The 23274-nt window shown below is 37.4% G+C and overlaps 2 protein-coding genes across 2 annotated transcripts in view; one reads left to right on the top strand and one right to left on the bottom strand.

The window, feature by feature from the left end:
- Dock3 (dedicator of cytokinesis 3) overlaps nucleotides 1-23274 on the top strand; it is a 200895-nt gene that overhangs the window by 53393 nt on the left and 124228 nt on the right. Inside the window, exons 6-8 of the mRNA XM_028756841.1 lie at nucleotides 9091-9172; nucleotides 14349-14409; nucleotides 15540-15687. Coding sequence (XP_028612674.1) covers nucleotides 9091-9172; nucleotides 14349-14409; nucleotides 15540-15687 — 291 coding nt within the window. The remainder of the gene's footprint in view (nucleotides 1-9090; nucleotides 9173-14348; nucleotides 14410-15539; nucleotides 15688-23274) is intronic.
- LOC114611908 (60S ribosomal protein L36a-like) lies at nucleotides 10701-11116 on the bottom strand. Its single transcript, XM_028756727.1, has one exon. The coding sequence runs from the start codon at nucleotides 11114-11116 to the stop codon at nucleotides 10796-10798; it is 321 nt and encodes a 106-aa protein (XP_028612560.1). The 3' UTR covers nucleotides 10701-10795.

Raw genomic sequence — 23274 nt, 5'->3', positions numbered from 1 at the left:
CACCCCTTTCAGCATTTGATGTTGGTTGTTTTGTTGCTCTTTGCCATTCTCACTTGGGCAAAATGAAATCTGAAAGTTGAATGATTTATATTTCCTTAATCACTAGGGATGGTGAGCACTTTTTGATATATTTCTTAGCCTTCATATCCCCAACTCCACCCCCAGCTTTTAAGAACTCTCTTTTTAGGTACTGGCCTATTTGTGAATAGGTCATTTGAATTTTTATTTTTTTTTTGAGTTCTTTATATATTCTTTACAACTGAGGATATTCATCTGTCAGATGTACAGCTGGCAACAGTTCTCACTCTGTGGGCTTCCTTTCCACTCACCTGATTGTTTAGCTACACAGAAGGTTTTCAATTTTATGAGGTTCTTCTGGTCTATTATTGATTTTAATTTTTGGGCAAATGGAGTACTGTTCAGAAAGTCTTTCTTACATTTATATCATGAAGGATGGTCCTTATCTTTTCTTCTAGCAATTTCATTGTTTTGGGCTTAACATTTGGGTCATTGATCATTTGGAGTTAGTTTTCATGCAAGGTGATAGATACAGGCCTAATTTCATTCTTCTGTATGTGGACATCCAATTTTCCCAGCAGCATCTGTTAAAGATGCTTCCCCTGACACACATACACTTTTTTGGGGGACATCTTTGTCAAATATTTAATGGCTGAAGTTATGTATACTCATGTTTGGGTCTTCAGTTTTGCTCCATTGATGGACTTGTCTGTTTTTGTGCCAGTACTATATTGTTCTTATTACTCTGCTTCTATAATTTATTTTAAGATCAGGAGTAGTCATCCCTCCAGCATTGGTTTGTTTGTTTTTATAAACAAACTGGATTGTTCTAGCTATCTGGGGTCTTTTGTGGTTTCATATGAATTTTTGGATATTTTTTCTGTTTCTGGATGAGGTTGGCTATGGGTTTATAACATTTATTATGTTGAATTATGGTTGCTGTAGATCCATAATTTCTAGGAATTTTATCATAAAGGCATGTTAGATTTTGTCAAAGACTTTTTTCTGCATCCATTGAGATGATCATATGATTTTTGTCTTCAAGTTTATGTGTATGTTTATTATATTTATTGACTAGCATATGGTAAACCATCCGTGCATTTCATGGATAAAGTCAACCTGATCATGGTGAATAGTATTTTTTATATATGTCCATATTCTGTTTATAAGTATTTCAAGTTCATCAGAGATACTAGTCTATAGTTTTCTTTTGTTGTTGTTGTGTCCTGTTGTGATAGATATTTAAAATGGCGGCACCCAGTCTGGCTTGTAGTTACAGAGCCGCCATGTTCCGGACTAGGCTAGGCCTGAGGTCATGAGCAGCGGTGTGTTCTCACTGCTGCCGCGGCTCAGGCTGCCCGCTCAGGTTATTTATATTCCTGCCTGAAATTATTTCTTTGTTCTAGCCTAATGTCAGATTCCTGCCTGAAGCCTATTTCCTTATCCTTGGTCAATGTCATATTCCTGCCAGGCAGCCCATTTCCTTGTCCATGACCCATGCCAGATTCTTGCCAAGCAGCCCCAAAGGCTCTCTACCTCTCCTCCTTTTTTATTTCATTAACAAAACTGAGCCCATCTTAGGTCATTCTGACAAGAATGCCTTCCTTGTCTGACAGAGTAGTTCTGCTCTTTAGTTTTTCCTACATTTATGAACAGTATGATTTTGTTGAAGGGAAGAGGAAAGCAGAAAATAAAAATGAATTTGGGGGCCATGAGACTGAGTTCTGGTTGCTTTTATGAAACAAACCCTTTGGGCATGTTTCCTCTATCTGTGTTAATATGAAGGGGAAACTGTAGGAACTTGAAAAATAAATCTGAGTTATCTAAGTTAAGAAATAAATCTAGGAGGGAATATTAGATTTCCTAATCTGTTAGGATATACAATGTAGGACAACCTTGGGGCTACTTGCCAGTTTTCAAGCACCTGGCCAGTTATCATGAGAGAGGTGCTAAGTGGTGAACATCCATCTCCAGGGATTACCAGACAAGAAGTATAAAATCTAAATTGAAAGAGTTGGGAGAATTCAATTCATTTTATTTGAGGAAACTGCATTTATTTCTAAAACTAAGTCTTTAGGAAAGACTTCAGTTAGGATGAGCGATTTTGCCTCTTTCTCTGTACACCTCACTCACCAAGCTTTTGCTGTAGGGATGAATTAATTGCCAGCAGTGAGGTATATGAAATGCAGTGCCACCTAGGAATTAACAGTGTTCAGAAAAGCAAGTGATCTTAAAATAAAGATACATTAGACTTGTCACAGATTCAAATTATAGAATTAATTTCTAAGACTTGTTTTATAATATGAAATTAATGTAATTTCAAGTAGTGTCTGTCCCTAGTTCATTATAAAGACAACTAAATGTAGAGTTCTCTTGCAATATATTTCACTAAAGAGAAAAATTGGGAAGACAGTAGTGCACACCTGTAATTTGCACACTGGAGAGACAGAGGCAGGAAGACCATCACAAATTTGATGCTTATGCAATCTACATAGCAAGTTACAAGCCATCCAGAGATACTGCCAACATCCTATTTCAACAAAACAATCAAGAGGGAGAACACTAATCATCTCCCTTCTCTTGAAAGAGATCAAGTAGTAAATCAAAATATTTAACCTTCTGTTAAAGAGAATGACCTGTTGCTGTTATGTGAGTATATTGGTGTTGATCAAAGTCTATATGTAGAGCCAGGTGTGATAGTACATACCTTTAATTCTATTATTATTATTATTATTATTATTATTAAATTTACATACAAAATGTTGTCCCCCCCAGTCTCCTTTTACAGAGTTCTTGCCCCTACATCTCCTCCCCTGCCCCTCTGAGAGGGTGCCCTCCCTGGGCATTCCTCCTCCGGGCATCAGGGCTCTATAGGATTAGGCTCATCCTCTCCTACTGAGGCCAGACAAGGTAGTCCTCTGCTACATATGTGCCAGGGGCCACAGATCAGCCCATGTATGTTCTTTGATTGGGGGCTTAATCTCTGGGAACTCCCAGGGGTCCAGGTTAGTTGACACTGTTGGTCTTCCTATGGGATTGCCATCCCCTTCAGTTTCTTCAATACTTCTCTTAACTCTTCAGTAGGGGTTCCCAACCTTAGTTCAATGGTTGGCTGTAAGTATCTGCATCTGTCTCAGTCAGCTGCTGGTAGAGCCTCTCAGAGGACAGTCATGCTAGGCTCCTGTCTGCAAACACAACATAGCATCAGTAATAGTGTCAGGGTTTGGTGCCCGCCCATGGGATGGATCCCAAGTTGGGCTGGTCCCTGGATGGCATTTCTTTCAATCTTTGCTCCATTTTTGTCCTTGCATTTCTTTTAGACATGAACAATTTTGGGTCAAAATCTTTGAAGATGGATGGGTGACCCCATCCCTGCACTGGGGGCCCTGTGTACTAAATTGAGGTGGTCTCTTCAGGTTCTGTCTCCCCACTGTGGGCATTTTAGCTAAGGCCACCCACACTGAGACCTGGGAGTCACCCCATCCCAGGTCTCTGATAATTTCTAGAGGTTCCCTCTACTCCTTACCCCTGGCACCTGCATATTTCCATTCATTCTCCTGGCCCTCTGGGCTTCTCTCCTATCTCCTCCCATACCTGATCCTGCCCCCCTTTTCTCCTCCTCCTCCCCTCTTTCACCCAGGTCCCTTCCTCTCTCTGCTTCCCATGATTATTTTGTTCCCCCTTCTAAGTGGGATTGAAGCATCCTCACTTGGGCTTTCCTTCTGGTTTCAACTCTTAGGTTGTGGGGTGTATCATGGGTATTCCATACTTTTTGGCTAATATCTACTCATCTGTGAGTACAGACCATGCATGTCCTTTGGGTCTGGGTTACTTGACTCAGGATGATATTTTCTCCCATTCATTTGCCTGCAAAATTCATGATGTCCTCATTGTAATTAGCTGAAGAGTACTTCATTGTGTAAATAAACCACATTTTCTGTGTCCATTCTTCAGTTGAGGGACTTCTGGGTTGCTTCCAGTTTCTGGCTATTACGAATAAGGCTGCTAGAAACATAGAGGAGCACGTATCCTTGTGATACTGTGGAGCATCCTTTGGGCATATATGCCTAGGAGTGATATAGCTGGGTCTTTGGGTCTGTATCTGATAGAGGGCTAATAACCAAAATATATAAAGAACTCAAGAAGTTAGACTCCAACAAACCAAATAAGCCAATTAAAAAATGGGATACAAAGGTAAACAGAGAATTCTCAACAGAGGAATCTTGAATGTCCAAGAAGCACTAAAAGGAATGTTCAACATCCTAAGTCATCAGGGAAATATAAATCAAAATCACCAGAGCTTCTACCTTATACCAATTAGAATGGCTAAAATCAAAAACTCAAGCAACAACACATGCTGGCAAAGATGTGCAGAAAGGGCAACACTCCTACATTGCTGGTGGGATTGCAAACTGGTACAACTACTGTGAACATCAACCTGGTGGTTTCTCAGAAAACCTGAAGACCCAGCTGTACCATTCCTGGGCACATACCTTTAATTCTAACTCTGGAGACAGGGCATATGAATGTCTGTGAGTTCAGTAATACATAGTGGGTTCCATTCCAGCCTGGAATATAAAATGAGATGCTGTTTTAAAAAAAAATCTCATGGATAAATTTGACTCTTTTAAACCTCTGAAGAAGGTAAGTAGTTATTCAGTTTAATGATGTTTTCCCCACTTACTTCCCACCCATGTGCACTCTTTGTAAAGGAGCTATTCAAATATTTTTTTCATGTTTTTATCTTTTCCATGTGTATGTGTGTGTGGTATATGCATTTGCATGTATGTGTGGATGCACATGTATGTGTGTGGAAGCCTGAGGTTGATGTCAGTTGGGAATCGTACTTGATTGTTTTCCACATTTATTCTTTTTCTGTCTCTCTCTGTCTGTATTTCTGTCTGTCTCTATCTGTCTATCTGTCTTTGGCAGAGTCTCTTTCAATAACATCTAGAGCCTACCGGACTCTAGAGATTCTCTATTTCTGCCTTCCAAGGCTGGAGTTACAGGAGAAGCGTGTTTTATGTAACTTCTGAAGATCCACATTTCTGTCTTATTGCTTGCATGGCAAGCACTTAAACCATTGAACCATCTCCTCAGTTCCTTTCTCCACTTTTAAATAGATTTTTCATATTATTGAATTGAATTCTTTATGTATTCTCAATACAGTCCTTTCTTAGATGAATGTTTGCTAAACATTTTTTCTCAGTACCTCGTCAGTTCGTTTTCTTAGCATCCTGTTTCAAAAAAGAGAGTTTATACTGTACAAAAATTAATTTATCATGTCTGTGATTTATAGTATCTTCTTAATAATCCAAGGCCACAAAGTGTTTTCAGTTGTATGTTGTTAATTTCAGCAAGGCTCTTTGTTTTTTAATCTTGTATTTCGACTTTACTTTCTTATTATTTTATAATTTGGCCTGTTATATTTAAGTATGTAATCCATTCAAGTTATTTGTTTTAGAAAAGGATCAAGTTCATTTTTAATATAGATTCTTCAGTACTCTGTTAATGTATTGTGCTTCTCCCTGAAAGTTCATTTGTACATATGTTATTTATGTGTTATGTTTGTGCATATGTGCCATGTGTGTGCCCCTGGCAAAGGGAGAGGTGTTAAATCCCATGGAACTAATGTTATAGTCAGTTGACAACTGCTCAACATAAGAGTTGGGAATCAAATTCAGGTCTTCTGGAAGAGCAACAAGTGCCCTTAACCACTTAGATAACTGTTCAGCCCCATACTTATCTCTTGTAATTGCCTTGATAACTTTATTAAAAGTCATTTGACTATGTCCATTTGGGTTATTTTCTCATTTATTAAAGACCTTCTTTGACTCCATGTGACTATTAACTAAAAGTATATGTTTTAGTTCACCGTGGTGCTTTTCAAGAGCTGTAGATTTGCTGTTTAAACTTCTCTTTTCTCTCATAGCAATCCTTCTCTACTATTCCACTAAGACAGCTCTCCTCAGAATCGTCACACTATTCTTTTTTTCAAAAAAAATGTTGTCTGCCAGTCAAAGATAGTTGGTATATCTAGGTTGGGTATCAGGTTACACTTCTGATTGTATGGGCATCTTGTTATTGAGCATTACCAAACCTATAAAGCCTTTGATTAACATTTAAAAAAAAGAGGATGAGGAGGGAGGGTGATGGAATACATGTGACAGGAAATCAGATGAAGAAACTAGCTGGAGGAAGAAAGGGAAGGGGCAGAGGGAAACAAATCAGAACTCTAATGACACATGTATGAGGATGCTGTAATAAAACCCAGTACATTGTATGTTAACTTAAAATACTAATAAAGAAAAAAAAGCAAGAAGGAGGAGGGGGATAGGATAGGGGGTTTCTGGGGGAGGAATGGGGAAAGGGGATGACATCTGAAATGTAAATAAATAAAATATTCAATTAAAAAAACAACAAAAAAAGTTGATTCTTTGTGAATTTCACATCATATATCCCAATCCCACTTATCTCGCTGTCCACTTGTACCCATCCTCCACCCTTGCAACACCCCCAACAGATTGAAAAAAATCTCATTGTAGAAAGTGTAGTGTGTCAGTGTGTCCCACAGTATACCATTTTGTCCACACTTCTTTGCTTGCTCACTCATTACAGTGTTCGTCACAGTGACTTTTCCATCTGATACGAGGCCTCTGGCATCTGCTACTCTTGATGCTGGAACTTCAGTATTCTGAAGTCTGGTACATAGGTTTATCTTTAGCTCAGGTGATTCTCTACAGTCTTGACTAAAATAGCTTCTGTTGTAGTAATTAAATAAAACCAGCCTCTGGCTCAGGCTGACTATCTAAGCTGCAGCAGAGGTTCTGCCTAGCCTAGCCACTATGTTTCTCGGCCTGAGGCCATGTGCACGCTGCAGCTAGAACCGGCCCGCCAGAAACACCAGCCCTGCCACCCACTAGATGCCAGCGTGAGAGATGGTTCTGCCAATCTTCCACATTGTCTCCGCAAAGCAGGGCATTGCCCAGACCATTCTTCCATCTATGCGGGCCCAGTAAGAGAATGAGACTCTAATTTTTATAGATTAATCAAAGGCTTTATATGTTTGATAATGATTAATAACAAGATGCCCATACAAAGAGAGTTGTATCCCAATTAGCTAACCTAACCCCATGAGTGCTCTCCATACCTGTGTGGTTCTCCATCTTCCTACATCTCTGCCCTCTCTAGCTCCTCCTCTTCCTTTTTTCTCTTCCTCTCCCAACTCTTCCTCTTCCTCTCCTTACTCCTCCCACCTTAGCTCCTCCTACAAGCTTCCTCTTGTCCTTCCCTATTCACCTATGCCTATTTCTTAAATCTCAATACCGTTGGGATTCTGACAAAAGCCTCTTTTTTTTTTCTCATTCTGAGGGGATCCCTGTAGGTATCCAGGACGGGAGTGAATCCTAAGAGATAAGAATGAAAACCCGGGGCAGATTGACTTCATCAACCTGGATCAGACTTTGGGGAGCTTTAATGACAGGCGGTTTATTCCTAATGGATTTAAGCCCAGTACCATTTGGGAAATAAAAAGTTTCCTTGTGTAATACTATCCCTGTTGTACAAGGAAGTATAATTATACATTGAAACTCAACTGTTCATATGTGCATGTCATTCCTTCCAAGAAGATGAGTTCTAGAGATAAGCCACCTGCACTAGCTTAAGTGCCAAGGGTTAGGCCATCAAGTAGATAGCGCAGAGGTCATTTAGGCTATTGGCCACCTTGGTCCTGGTTGTAGGAACTTGATGTGGCCTGGCCCAACAGATAACTCAGATCACCAGACTATTAATCACTTTCTGCCCTCAGCTTTCTGCACAGAAGAACAGGTTTTTCATCTTTCCCATTAGAAAGACAATCCAGTGTGCTTACCATTCCTGGTTTTCCTGGAGATCTCTGTAGGCTCAAGGACCTCCTTGCAGTGCTCCCATCATTCTATATGTGTTTCTTTCTTATTCTCATCTGCTCCTCCAGGAGAAGAATCTCAAATTTACATCTTTTTATATTTGGTTATGTACATCTGTCTACTAAGTCTAAAACCTGTTGAAACAAAAGTATGTACATCTGTCTACTAAGTCTAAAACCTGTTGAAACAAAAGTATCTTGTGTATATTTTGTTCACATTTGTCTTCCCATGTTTAGCACATTGAACTTCATAGAAGTTTATAACTGTTTACTTAGTAAACAAATAAATATATGAAAAACTAATCAACCTTGAGACCATATATCTTATTCTGAGTGTAATATTTTAATGCCACCCTTTTGCTAATATCACTACATTTAATGAGTATAACCAGGCACATAAAGAAAGTACATTTACTCTATAATCACATAGTTTGTTTCCACTGTGGCTTAGTGTTGCTCTTACAGTTGGTAAGGAGACTCAGGAGAAAGATGCAGGAAGGAGATTTTGATCTGAGATGGGAAGAAGTTTACAGAGCAAAGGAATATTTCTCTAAACTTTGCAGATGTTGTTTCTGGTGTGTTTTATTCCATAATTTCCTATAAGAATAGTCTATATGAATTGAGAATAAAATATTTACTGTCTGTTAAATTCTGATTACAGGAAGAGGAAAAACACTTATAAAGACTTAAAGTTTAAAAAACAGTATATAATACTTAAAGCCCTAAAAAAAATTCTCCAGAGTTACATATAGGAAGATATAAGCTGGATAATATAGCTTCCTTTAGATCTAGTATGGTACATATTTTTGCAATGATCTGAGTCATGTCAAAGAATATATCTGCTACAATAATAGATGTAGAATCGGACCTAAGCTTTTTTTAAGAGAACTGTTGGAGGAGTGTAAGCTTGTTGCTACTCTCAAGAAGCTCACAACTTCAGAGAAACTAGACACACAGCCTCGACCAATAGATAAACAACATCTATGAGGAGGTTAAGAATATCCATTGCAAATTGCTTGGCACAACAAATAAGGTATTTTGCCAATACACATGGTTTTATACTTGCCTAGCACAGCAAGCTATTTCATAAGCATTTAGAGATTTTTCTATATATGGCTAGAATATGTAGTTCATAATATTTTTCTGTCTCTTTCTTTCCTATATTTCAGTGAGCGGTTTCTGGTGAGACTGAATAAGAATGGTGGGCCAAGGAACCCAGAGAAGATAGAACGGATGTGTGCCCTTTTTACAGTATGTGCAAATTCTCTTTTCCCTTTATGCGTGGACTCTAACCAATGGACTGCTCTATGGATATTGTTACTCTGGGGACAAACATCTGTTCATATCCCCATCCCCACTGGTGAGAATAGAAAATTGAGTTATGTTTTCATCAAGTTTTAATGAAATATTTGTAGAGAACTTCAATTAGCTATGGATTTTAATTGAAATTTTATTTGAAAAATCAAGTCGTTTCTACTAACGTATTTGTTATAAGATATTGCATACAAATCTGTGGTATCCATGGCATCCACCAGATCTACAATTAGAGGAACCTTTTAGAAAATGCATGTAAACTAACCAGACCTCTGTTACATAGCAAATGGAGTATGTTTTCCTCTCATTTGCACTTTAGATTTTCCCAAATAACCCTGTTATTACTCCTGGTCTCCACTCTTGAAGCCATCATCTCAGAAGGCAAATTTGCTCATTGAATTAATCTCATAACACTACACTGCCTTTTGTGTTCTCCAAATCAACTTTATTTATTTTTACTAAGTAAAAGCTTCTACATTTATTTATTTGAATTAATTTATTGAAGATTAAAACAGAGTGTAAAACAATTTAAAGCTCTTGGACCCTTGTAGGTTCTTTGACCTATTTCAGTGATAAGATATTCCAAGCTCATTGGCTAGGCATAGTTGGCTTATGTTTGTTAATAACTATCTAGTTAGAAGGTAGAGGTTAGAAGATTAGCAAGATGCTAACAAAAACCAAATGCAACAAAACAAAAAGCTTTCTGAGTTTAAGAAGGTGTGATAGTCTCACAGTGTTAGTGTCCTTGCATATGGCCTATGACTGGTAGGTGGAAAGACATCTTACAGCTGACTTGATGCTTCTTAAAGGCAAAGAGCATTTATCTGAATATCTAACATGTTACTAATCTCTTCACCCGATTTCAGATCATCTACTACAACTTAATCTTTCAAAATGTCAAATGATGGTACTGCAGAATGAGAAACTACATTCACAGGAATAGCTTTCACTGAAGATGCTCTCTGTGCTCTCCATATAGGGAAAACACAGCAAATGTAGCTAAGCTCAAATAATGTTTTGTCTATGTCTGAGCTAAGCATTGAAACCTTACATTATCTCCTAGAATATATAAGAAGGTGGAACAGAGAAAGCAAACCCATGACAATTATCGAGGAAGTTAAAATGGCTAATCTGGAAAGAACAATACATCCTATTCAGCATCAAACTGAAGAAGTAAAGACCCTAGACTGTAGTGAATGGGATTTATGTTAACTGAGGACTTTTGAAGGGAGAGTGCCTGACAGAGGTCTCTTTGAGGCCTCATTTCTAAAACAGAAAGAGAATGTCAGAAGAGGCTTTTCTAGACTTTGATAACCTCAGATTTTCTTGTAAAACAGGAGAAATTTTTATGCCTGTTTATACAAAAGCTAAGTGTGTAAGTAATCTTACATTTGAACGATTCTTGTCTCTTAAAAATTGAACGTTATTGTGAAGATTTTTGTAATGTAACCACAGTAAGTCAAAATTTTTTTTTTATGAAAGCTTTAATTTATTCCCTCACCAAAGACAATCAAAGGGGGTGAAAGGTCAAGATTTTACTGTCTTCATAACAAAATCAGCTTAGAACTGGATTACTTGGCCCTTTCTCTTCTTGTCGCCTCCCAGTTCAAAATGCTTGCACCTCTTAATAGCCAGCATCCTCTTAGATCTGCAGTTGGGCTCGACACACTCCAGTCGCAGCACGATCTTCTTTGTAGTTTTAGCCTTTTTGCGGAAAATAGGCTTAGTCTGACCACCATAGCCACTCTGTTTCCTGTCATAACGCCGCTTTCCCTGGGCATACAAAGAATCCTTGCCCTTCTTGTACTGGATCACCTTGTGGGGTTGGTGCTTCCCACATTTCTTGCAGAATGTCTGGCGGGTCTTAGGAACGTTCACCATGTTGGCAGGAGCGCTATCAGCTCAGAAAGCCAAAATTTTTATTTAGCACTTTATCTGTATGAGTCCAGAGACCAAAGCTGTAGCATCAACAGTATAAATAAAAAAATGTGCATGATAATCCTGATATGCTCCTCTTCTGCCATAATATTGTAAAGTATAGTACAGTATAATTCCCTTTTGTACAGCCCTGGATTTTTAAAGTTCCCAAGCATTATTAAAGGAGTATTTACAAAATCTTTGAAGATGGATGGGTGACCCCATCCCTGCACTGGGGACCCTGTCTAATGACTGACAGTGGTCTCTTCAGGTTCCTTCTTCCCATCGCATTTTGGCTCAGGTTACCCGCATTGAGTCCTGGGAGCCTCTCACATCCCAGGTCTCTGGGACTTTCTAGAGGTTCAATTCGCTCTCTACCCCCAGCTCCTGACAGCTGCGTATTTCCATGCAATCTCCTGGCCCTCTGGGCTTCTCTCCTGTCTCCCCCAATACCTGATCCTGCTCCCCTTTACCCCTCCCCATCCCTCTTCCACCCAGGTCCCTCTGCTTCCCCTGATTATTTGTTCCCCCTTTTAAATGGGATTGAAGCATCCACACTTGGGCCTTCCTTCTTGTCTCCCCTGTGTTCTTAGTTATGGCAGACCTCCTGTGAAATAGATAGGTTGGGGGTGAGGGGGTGAGGAACAGGCACACCAATCTGCAAAGGGTTCAGGTGTAGGTGCAGACAGAAAGGATGATGAGGCTAAGGCAGAGCAGGCTAGATGGGTGGGGGAGGGGAAGCTAACCTGTATGGTTCAGAAGTCTCAAGTCTAATGGTGGTGGAGGGAGAGGAAGAAGGAGAATGGAGGTTCCCCTGGGATAGCAGGCTGCTCAGAGCCACCTGTCTTATGGCTCAGAGCCAGCAGGGAAGATGGGTGGGGGAAGGGAAGGTTACCTGTATGGTTCAGGAGTCTAAGATCTGATTGGGATTTTTCTTAGAAGTGAAAGAGAAAGAAAGCATGAAAACCTGTCTCATGAAAAACAAAAGTTTATCTGGTATTACTAAGTCAGGGTAAGCTGAAAGTGGGGAACCTGATGATAAATCTGAAACCAACAGATGGTAGATAAGTAGGTAGGTAGACATGTATATGAATATATATGAAATTTTGTGATGCTCTAAATAAGAAAATAACAACTGTGTTACTTCCCAGTGTATTCTAAATATAAAAATTTAGACTGATTTTTGTAACTCTTCAGCTTTAATGTTTCTGATTTGGAATCAGATTTGTTCTCTTAAAAGAAGCTCTTTAAAATTTCCAATAAAATTATTTTCAGGTCTAGTAAGATGACACAGTACATGATGGAGTTGCTGCCAAGCCTGATGACCTGAGTTTGATTCTAGCTCTTGCATGGTGGAAGGCAGAAACTAACTCATGCAAGTTGTTCTCTGACTTCCACATGCTTGCCGCCATACACATGCTTCTTCAATCAATCAATCAATCAATAAATAAATGGGAAAATATTTCAGCATTATAACTTGGTACAGATAGTAACAATAAATAATCTAAATTTAAACCCAGATATTTTATCAAGATTTCACTAAGATCAAGTTAAACTCATTTACAGGAAATATGACCAGTATGTAATAGTGATTTGGGGACAGTGGTATGAATATAAAGTTAGTATAGAATACATTTTTAGATTAGTCATTAATGAGCTTTTAGTATTTTGCTACATTTTATCTTACTGAACATTTATCTCTTATATTACAAAATGGTTTTACATGATGACAGAATAAACATGGATGGTTTCCATTGTTAAATTTTTGTAGCTACTTTATTAAGTGATCTCAATGAGAGCTAGAAGAATACTATCAATAGAATAAAATTTCAAGGAATATATATTCAAGTTTTCACTATATAAATATTTTAACAGTTTTTATTTTAATAAAAATTTTTATGCAGTGCATTTTTATATTTCCCCCTCCTCCAAGATAGTTTCAAGATCCTTCCCAACCTTCCTACCCACCTAACTCATGTTCTTTCTCTCTCTCTCAAAAAAAAAGAAAAATTAAAATGAAACAAAAAAGCCCAATAAGACAAAAAATAACAAAAAAAAGAAACACCCTGCCTACACACAGATACATACACACACACACACAACATGCACACACGAACACACACACAAACAGGGAGTCTGTTTTATGTTGGATAACTATTCCTGGGCATGGGGCCTGTCCTGGAGTATGGTTGATATATACAGTGACCACTCCAGAGGAGAACGCTGATTTTCTCTTCTCTAGCAGGTTTCAATTGCAAATAGCATCTTAGTTAGAAGTGGGACTTTGTGCCCACTTCCCCTTCTGGGATCTTTTGTATGGTTGAACCTGTGCAGGTCTTATAGATGCTATCATAGTCTCTGTGCAGATGTGCATCAGTTCTGTTGTGTTTGGAAGATACTATTTCCTTAGAATTATCCATAATGTCTGGACCTTGCAGTCTTTCTTCCTCTTTGGCATAGATCACTGAGCCTTGGGGGGAGGGGCTTGATAAAGACATTCCATTTAGTACTGAGTCCTCCAAAGTATCTCATTCTTTGCACACTGTCCAATTCTGGATCTCTGTGTTAGTTCCCATCTATTGCAAGAAGACATTTCTCCTTTGAGGGTTGAGGAAGGCACATACATATAGGTATAGCAGTATGTCATTAGGAATCATTTTATTGCCATGTTTCTTTAGCAAAATAATAGCAGTAAGTTTTCTCCGGGAGCCCATGACTTATCTAGTTCTTAGTCATTTGAGCAGTTCCAGGCATGAAATCTATCTCATGGAGTGGACTTTAAATCCAATCAGAATGTGGTTGTTACTCCTCAGATTTGTGTCACTGTTGTACCAACATTCCCTGTGGGCAGGTTGCTGTTGTCATGGGTTTTGTACCTGTTTGATATTGATGATTGTAGTATGTAGAGTACCTTCCAGCATCTTGTTAGTTAGGAGGGGCTAAACTTCTAGTTGAGCACTGGCTTGAATTTTCATTGTTTAATAACATAAGTAAGAAGTCTTTTCAGTAATAGGGCCTCTACTGTGTGTAAATCTTGTACTAAATGTTGTGTTCTATAATCTCCCTTCTCCCACCTGTAATATGTACTGAAAGCAAACTACAAATAAAGTTCAAATGAAATTTGAATGAAATGAAATTTATTATTATTTTCTGTGCATTATTTGTCAAGATTTATTTATTCTTTTTCTTTCCTTAGGATCTGAGCAGCAAAGACATGAAGAGAGATTTGTACATAGTTGCCCATGTGATTCGAATAGGTATTATCCACCTTAGTTGTTCTTATTATTAAGATTGTCCATATATATAAATATATATCTGAACTTTATCTTTTCTGCAATTTCAGGTCTCATGATTAGAGGCTATTTATTTATTTATTTATTTATAGCTGGATTTGATGTAAATGCTTGCATGTTTTCCCCATTTCAGATCTTCTGTTCCTTCAAGCTTTGGAACCTAAACTTTGTATTTTAAGTGGTTTGCTTTTTTATATTCTTCCAGTCATGTTGCCTGCTTCTGTATGTATTTTTCCTCCAGAGTTTTTACAGAGATACTAGAGTACCAGTTAGTGAACAGTGGTATTTGGCCTTTGTTGTAGTTTTTGTCCAAAATTATGCACCTGTGCCATTTCTCTCAAGATTAGAGTCATTGTCACTACTGCAGATGACTTGCAGCTCATTTCTACTCAAACTGAGATGAAAGAAAGTGGCTTTTCACTACTGTCCCATTGTTGGATTATCCATGCATATTTCAGGTTTGGGTAGTATGACTAACCTAGTTTTCCTTCATAAGTTCTAGAGTATGGTGTACAATTTTGTCTAATCCTTTGACAATACAAGTATTTTGCCTTACTTCATTAAGCATTTGTCAAAATCATAGCTTTTGTAAGTCCTTGTATCACTGTTGGCACAGACTTGCTCACTTGGAGGAATAAGCAGCCATCCACAACCAAGATTTCTCTCACTTCCACAGTAGTTCAGCAGTGCCTTTGAGCATTAAAATTTGGTTAGAGAAAGAACACAATTTCCTCTTTACCTGTGTATAGTTTTTGAGTACAGCCAAAAATACTAAACTTCTGTCATTAGTATGGCCATCAGGTTTAAATCTGGCAACATGCTGATTTTTCTAAGAAATTCATCGAGTCATTTTATTTGATTAATAAATATATGGTTAGTGTTCATTGACTGAATGTGACACAGAAAAGGGTTTTAGACCAGAGGTTAATTTGGTGTACTTGTACATGGATATCCTTATGACTCACTTCAACTCTTCACTCTTCTTAGAGGATCTCTTAGGTACTGGTAGCTCTGATGTTATTGGATGATAATTAGAAGATGTTATAAACAAGCATGGATTCTCTGTATAATTGGTGTTTTCTGCTGTACCCAAGGCCGGATGCTCCTGAATGACTCCAAAAAGGGTCCTGCTCACCTGCACTACAGGCGACCGTATGGCTGTGCGGTTCTAAGCATTTTGGATGTTCTACAGTCACTAACAGAATTAAAAGAAGAAAAGGATTTTGTTCTGAAGGTTTACACGTGAGTAATCCTACATATCAGGAAAAATAATTTGTAGCATGCCCTGAGAATAGCAGTTCTCCATAAGCCATGTGAACATAGACTTACTGTATTTGTATATGGAGGTTAGTGGGAAAGCAGAGATTGTGATCTAAGATTTTTAAAGACTCTGGAAATTTTATTTTGCTATATTTTCTAGTTACTAAAACATCTGAACTTGGAACCTTCTATCCTAAAGTTAATATCTGATAGTACACATTACTTGTTCATACTATAATAATTATTTTCTCTGTAGAATAAGATAACTTTATTTTATATTTTCAGAAAAGCTAATAATATAACTTCTGATGTATCTTGGATAAAAAAATCTTCTTTATGTAGTACTTGCCTACAAATTATTGCTTTTGAGCTTGCTAAGAATGCAGATTATTTAAAAGAATTATTATGAGTCAGGTTATGATGTATATGAAGAAACACCAAAACTTTTGAGGATCCAAGATCTTATTCTTCTTTTCTGCTACCACAAATCTCTTTGTCACATCCAGCATGGCATGGGGCTGTTTTCAGTATTCTTCAACCATGGGATCTGACTTCTTCTCCTCATGGTCCTTGTTCAACAGTAGAAACAGAAAAGGAACTAATAGAAGGAATGTAGAACATGAGTATATACTATCTTTGCTTATGGGAAATCCAGAAATAAATAGTAGTCTTAAAAGTGATTAGTGGTGAATTTAGTGAATTTTTGTTTTGATTTTTTTTTTAATAATGAAGATGTTTTTGAAACAGTAATTCCAGTTGGCTCGGAACTCACTATGTGTCCCAAGCTGGCTTCTAGTTAATGATGATCCTCCTGTTTCGGCTTCTTGCTTGGTGGGATTGCAGTCATAAGTGACTGTGCCCAGCTTTACTGAGTTTTTAAAACAAGTGTATATTTGATAATTTTTAATATTTATCTTATTTCATGTGTATGAATGTTTTTCTGCATGTATGTAAGTATACTATATTAGGCCTGGTATTTGCGGAGGTTGGAAGAAGGCTTTGGATCCATCCCCTGAAACTGGAGTTATGGATGTCTATAAGCTACCGTGTAGGTGCAGGAAATCAAACCCAGGTCCTCTGCAAGCATAGCCAGTGCTTTTAACTACAGCCCGTATTTCTGTTTTTTAAAATCCAATCAGTCCTCTGTTAACTTTAACATAGTATCATTTTCTCAAATTAAGCCAAATACTGCCAGTCATTTTGTTAATAAAATTTTTACCATAGTATTTTATAAAGTACATTATTCTGTTTTCTGTTTTGTCTGACTCAGATATGGAATGAGCTTAATTTATAATTACACTTAATGCAGGACTTTCTATAATCAAGCACATTTAATTAATTTTAGAATAAAAGTTCAAATATATTTGGTATGTATTTTTTCAGCCCTGTTGGTGGAGTTGCAGAACTTAGAGGATGAAAATCTTTCATGGAAGTAGTCATTTACAAAAAAAAAGTTGTCTAGCTTTCTCCTTAGTATATGAGTCAGAGTTTCTAAAGAATACTGAGTTTCTTCTTTGGTGGGTAGTAGAGCCTACTTCTTCATATACTTACCCTTAAAAATGAGTAAACAGAAATCCAAGATCATTATATTATTTTTCCATTATATTCCTTCCAAAATGCAAAGGACTGAAGAATGGTACAAAAGATGGTGTCTCTGTATGTAGTTAGTCCTCACTTCAGTACAGTCTTACTGCACTTGCAGTGCATCCCTTCTGAAATCCTGCTGGGAGGCTTATTTGCCCAGTTGCCTCAAAACAAAGGCTTTTAGTACCAGTGTGCCACTTTGTAAGAAGTGGGATTCATAAATAGTATTCTCTTAGCTCCTTCCTAGGGCTGTGTCAGTTCTAAAAAGCCAAAGAAAGTTGTGTTTATAAAAGGAATAGTTATTTTACCTTTTAAAAGAATAACAAAGTTAAAATGTAGGATGACTTTTCCACTTGAAGAGGTTACAAGACTTTCAGACAGAGTCCCTGATGTAGGGTTGTGAAGTTGATTTTTCATGCACTGTGGAATTCTTTCAGAATTAGTAACTTAAATCTGTATCATCTCATTGAGCCTAGCCCTCAGAAGTAGTATTTTTCAATACATTTCAGGTGATGTTTTTGGTTCAACTTAATCATAAACCTAAAGGCTTTACTAATTTCTAATTGTGCTTTAGCCTTTGCTATGAAAATCTGTTCTGCAGACTTAATCAGTAGTTGGCAAAATTACTTCTTTTGTTGTTAATATTGTCATTATTTTTAGTATTATGCAGAGTCACTCTTTACTAGAGAAAATTCAAACCTCCTGTCTCTGCCAAGTCCAGTACTATGCTTTATAGTATTTCTAAATACCATATGTGTATGTGGCAAGATACCATATCTTTTTTAATTAATTAATTAATTTTTATTTATTTATGTATTACTTATTCACTTTACATCCTGCTTGCTCACCGTTCCCTTCTTGGTCACTCTTCCCACAATCCTTCACCTATTCCCCACCTCCCCTTCTTCTCTGAGTGGGTGGGGCTCCCTTGTTTTCCCCCCAACCTAGCACTACAAGTCTCTGCAAGGCTAGAGGCTTCTTCTCCCACTGAGCCCAGACAAGGCATCTCAGCTAGAACATGTCCCACATACAAGCAACAGCCTACTCTAGTTGTTCCGGAACCCACATGAAGACCAAGCTGCACATCTGCTACATATGTGCGGAGAGGCCTAGGTTCAGCCCGTGTATGTTCTTTGGTTGGTGGTCCAGGTTAGTTGATTCTGTTGGTGTCCTGTGGCATTCCTATCCACTTAGGGGCTGCATTCCTTCCTTCTTTTCTTCCATAAGAGTCCCTCATGGGCGGGGGTAAGAACCCTCTCAGAAGCAAAGTGGAAGCAGGATAGGGTAAAGAACTTTGGGAAGGATTGAGAAGGAGGGCAACATTTGGAATGTAAATAATTAAAATAATTTGACAATAAAAAGAAACATGTTGCCTAATATGATGTAGTTATTACTCAGTGTTTATAAACAATAAAACTAATACTACTTAAAAAAAAAAGAGTCCCCAAGCTCCATCCACTGTTTGACTGTGGGTGTCTACATCTGTCTGAGTCAGTTGAGATCCACATCCTTTTAAGACAATGGTAGAAGAAACTCAAACATTAAAACTAGGTGGTTTGCTGAGTCAAATACCTTACAATAAATAAATAATAAATAAATAACTATCATATCATTCCAGTCTGATAAAAATATCATGTTACTTGTTACCTAGAAGGATAAAGGATCACAAGCAGGAAAAACATGTTGTTAGGCTTTAGGAAACTGAAGACAAGATGTGCCAGGAACTAATACCAAGATTTGGAAGGGATGGGTATTTATAAACAATGAATTTGATCAAATACAAGAAGATTCTGATTACATGATGACCACTGTCTAATTTCACAATGACAGAAGCTTAAGCAAAAATGTATATAGGAACAATTTTAAGAAAATGAATGTTACAAATATATTTTCTATATTTCTTGTTATATTAAAGTTTGTTGTAAATTATATACTCTGCCTCATACTCTGTCAAATTGAGAAGTATTGCTTATTCCCCATTCTCACATTTTATGAAAAAGATGTCATGAATTCATCATATGTAGCCATGCCATCATGGCTTTGTTATCAGTAGAACCACTTTCTGCATTAACTGACAAGATTTCCCAAGGAACATAATTTTTGTTCCCACAGGACTCCTTTTTTTTTTTTTTTTTTGATATATCTTTTGATTCCTTAATGATGCTCTCTTGTTTGCAAACACTGTAACTTGATCAAAGTAATTGCACGAGGTCCTTATCATTGTTGCCATTTTTATAGAGGAGTAAATTGGTGTTAATTGGCTTCTGGAGTCATGAACAGCTGGAGTTCGTAGAGCTATGATTTGAACCCAGCTCCTCTTCATTCTGCCAGCACATTTTTTCTGCTTCCCATTTCAAATATACATGTGTTATACTGGCAAGTGCCTACATTTAGAAGTTGAGAGATGCAGACTCATGGGACGGCTGTATGACTTTGAGCCTACCATATGCCTCTCTGAACCTCAGTTCTTTCACTCTAACGTGGAGATCATGGGACCTATTTTGAAAAACTAATGACTAAATCTTGTAAGATAATGTCCATAAAATAACTATCACAGATGATGTTTGACTATTTTCTATATTCAGGCACTCTGGTAAATTTTTGGCATGTTAATCTACTTAATCTTCACAAACACTTGTGATCCTCTAAAGCTCTGCCTTCCATGCCTAGCACAAAAACCTGCTTAGCTAATGGTAGTCTCTCATCAGTTTTAGCTTAGCAGAAAGGTGTTGGCTTGGTCATGCACTTCTTGGCAGCCCCTCCAGCTCAAACCACCCACATTTCTCATGCAGCATGGCATTAGATCTGTGAGAAGAGGGGGCTTCTAATATAAACAACAGCAAACACAGCACAGTTTCTTCCTTATGAAGTTTGCAAATGTGTTTTTAGTTGAGACATAGAAATGTGTTTGTGGTCTAAACAATTTCCATCTGGACAATAAGGACAAAATACATGTCATGTGAATGCATCTAAAATCAACTAGATTGGTCAATTTATATCACCTTGGTCTTAAGGACTCCATTTGATTAGTCAGGTCATTTTTATAGGAGTGTGTTGTTTGTTTGTTTGTTTGTTGGTTTTTAATTCATCCTTCTAATTTTTTTATTTCTCCTTTTATACTAAAGGTAAAGGCATCATGAACTAATTTAGTATTGATGATGTCCCTAAATATGTAGGTTATTGCCCCTTTTCTAACATAAGACCTTCAACTGAATAAACAAAATTAAGTAGGTCCCAGAAATAATAAAATTTTAGTCAGTATAAAAAGCAATTAAGTCAATCCTTGACCAAAATATAATAGTATTAAAAGGAGGCAGACAAGAGGAGAATATTACTTGACGGCAGACAAGAACATGGAAGCATGACTCTCCCTATCTGCCTTTGGGACCAGCCAGACCTATGTTTGGACTCCTGTTGGACCCTATTCTCCCTATCTGAAAAGATACACAAGGCGATAATACCACCATGCTGTTCTCTTCATTTTGGAAATGAACGCAGCAGTTGTTTACCTTTCACAGGCGCCCTTAAACACGCAAACTCGTAGGTCTTAACAGCCTTTAAAGTATTTTGAATGATGTTTTGGGGCTACCTAACCAGGGAAATATGAGGGAATATTTATCAGAAGCCCAGGAATGAGAGGATAATAAAATAGTAGGGAGGAAATAAATAATGAAATATTGCTTCAGTGAGTGAGAAGAGTGTTATGAACTTGTTGAACCTACACTCCTGCCCTGTGCTTCCGAATGCTTGGAGAACCCATGTGGAAAATAAAAGTTGTCTGTCCATATAATTTAATCCCTGGACATGCTACTCAATTGTCTGTGCTTGTTGTTCCTATTTTGAAGAAAAGGGACTACCACAGTGGTACACAGAAGATAACATCTTTCATGCATCTTATAAGTGAAGACAAACTATTGACATCAGTAATTAGACTCTACATATTAATTTGATTGGGTATAACATAATCATGTTTCATTATAATTATGAATCATTTGATTATTTAATAAATGCTTACATTTAAATTTTTTCTACAAAATATCCTATTGATTGGATAAAATATACTGGTGAAGCTACATCCATCTAAATAAAATGATTTGAGTAGCTTCTTGTTATCCTTACTCCGTACTCAACATCACTCATATCCTCATCCTCAAATACACAGTGAGCATATTTATTACTAGTCACTTGCTTTGTAATACATCCTCATCAAGTTAGCCTTTGCTCCTAAATCATAGCAATGAATTAGGTCTCTGTATATTAAAGATGTCCCTTAGGGCAAGATCAGCCCCCATTGAAAGCCATTGTTACTAATTTATAGGGAGAGGTTTTTTTTAACCTGCTAAATTCTGTTTGACCTTCCTCTAGAGACTTGTCTGATATTTAAGCACAGTATGTCAGTCTGTCCTGAGTTCTTTGTTCTTTCTTCTGCCTAGGTTTGTTGCTGTTTCATTTTCAATGCCTTTTTTCTATAGTACTTACTCCTTATGTCTGTTTTCATATTTCTGAGGCTTATAATGCTCAGTATATTCTTGGTACTTTTTCTCTTCCTTTTTATTTTAAAATCATCTTCAGAAGTCAGTGAGCTTGATGTGGTGTTACATGCTTCTAATTCCTCAAGAGAATGAGGAAGGACAATCTTGAGCTATATGTCAGTCATCCTGGGCTACAGTGTGAGACCCTGTCTCAAAAAAAAAAATGTCATAACAACAAAAGAAGTATAGCCTAGAATTATCCGTGTAGCAATGGAAATGAAGTTGGAGATAGACAGTATGAACTTGTCTATCTTAATACATAGGCAGATGGTTACATACAGACATATTTATAAATATCTGAATACACAGATTTGTATATGTTATAAATACATATAAATAACATGTATTTAAATATATATTTATATATGCATATGTATGTGTGTGTATATATACATATATATATACACACACACACACACACACATATATTTTCTTGTTCTGTCAGTTGAAGAGGCCCAGAAGCAACAGTATTCCAATCACAATGTTCACATTCAGAGCACAATTCTTGTATTTGAGTACTATTTTTCAATTAAAGGAACCGTGAATCTTTGGAAGAGTAGATGAGCCAAGGATTGGAATAGGAAATATGCAAAATGATTCTGAAACAAAATAAGGAAATGCTCATAAATATTTTTTAATGTTCAAGGAGTTGCATAAGGGGTTACATGTTAAAGGAGCATGGGAAGAGCCAACTGAGTGAACTCTCAGTGACCAAAGATATAACTAAACCAATATTGAGTTTTATTTCAAGATATTAAACTTATCTCTAAATAATTATTATTATAAAAAATTGAATAAGTAACTTGCAGAGATGAAACAAATCTGTTTAGAAGGATCTGATAGTATATGTAGATGTTAAATCCAAGATGCATAATCTACTGTTCTTTCAAAAGTAAGATATGCATAGAAATCTCTTTCCAAATGGTACAGTGTGGAAGATGATGGCTAGGGATGGAGAGTGAAATAATATACACACAGAGAGAGAGGGGGGGGGAGAGAGGGAAAGAGCGAGCGCACTTCAGCCACATGTGCAGGGTTAGCATCCAGATTGGTAAGCCAGAAGTGGAGAGTTGACTCATTGCTTAAGAACACATTCTACTCTTGTAGAGGACGGAATTTCAGTTCCCAATACTCAAGTACTCAAGTTATATGGCCACTAGCTAACTCCAGCCCTAGGGTTTTCATCTCTAGTCTGTATGGGTCACACACACCCATGTGCACATACCCTCACATATACATGCACCCAATTTAAAAAATAAAATAAACTGATAATCAGGGAGCCTGCATGGGTCTGACCTAGGTCCTGAGCATATATGTTATGGTTGTATAGCTTGGTGTTCTTCTGGGACTCCTAACAGTGAGAGTGGGGGCTGTCACTGATTCTTTAGCCTGCTTTTGGGACCGTTTCTCTCTCTCTCTCTCTCTCTCTCTCTCTCTCTCTCTCTCTCTCTCT

This window comes from Grammomys surdaster, unplaced genomic scaffold (assembly GCF_004785775.1).
Source record: "Grammomys surdaster isolate TR1022 unplaced genomic scaffold, NIH_TR_1.0 126131, whole genome shotgun sequence".
Classification (NCBI taxonomy): domain Eukaryota; kingdom Metazoa; phylum Chordata; class Mammalia; order Rodentia; family Muridae; genus Grammomys; species Grammomys surdaster.
Note: the sequence above shows the minus strand (reverse complement) of the source record. Positions and strands in the feature narration are given on the sequence as shown.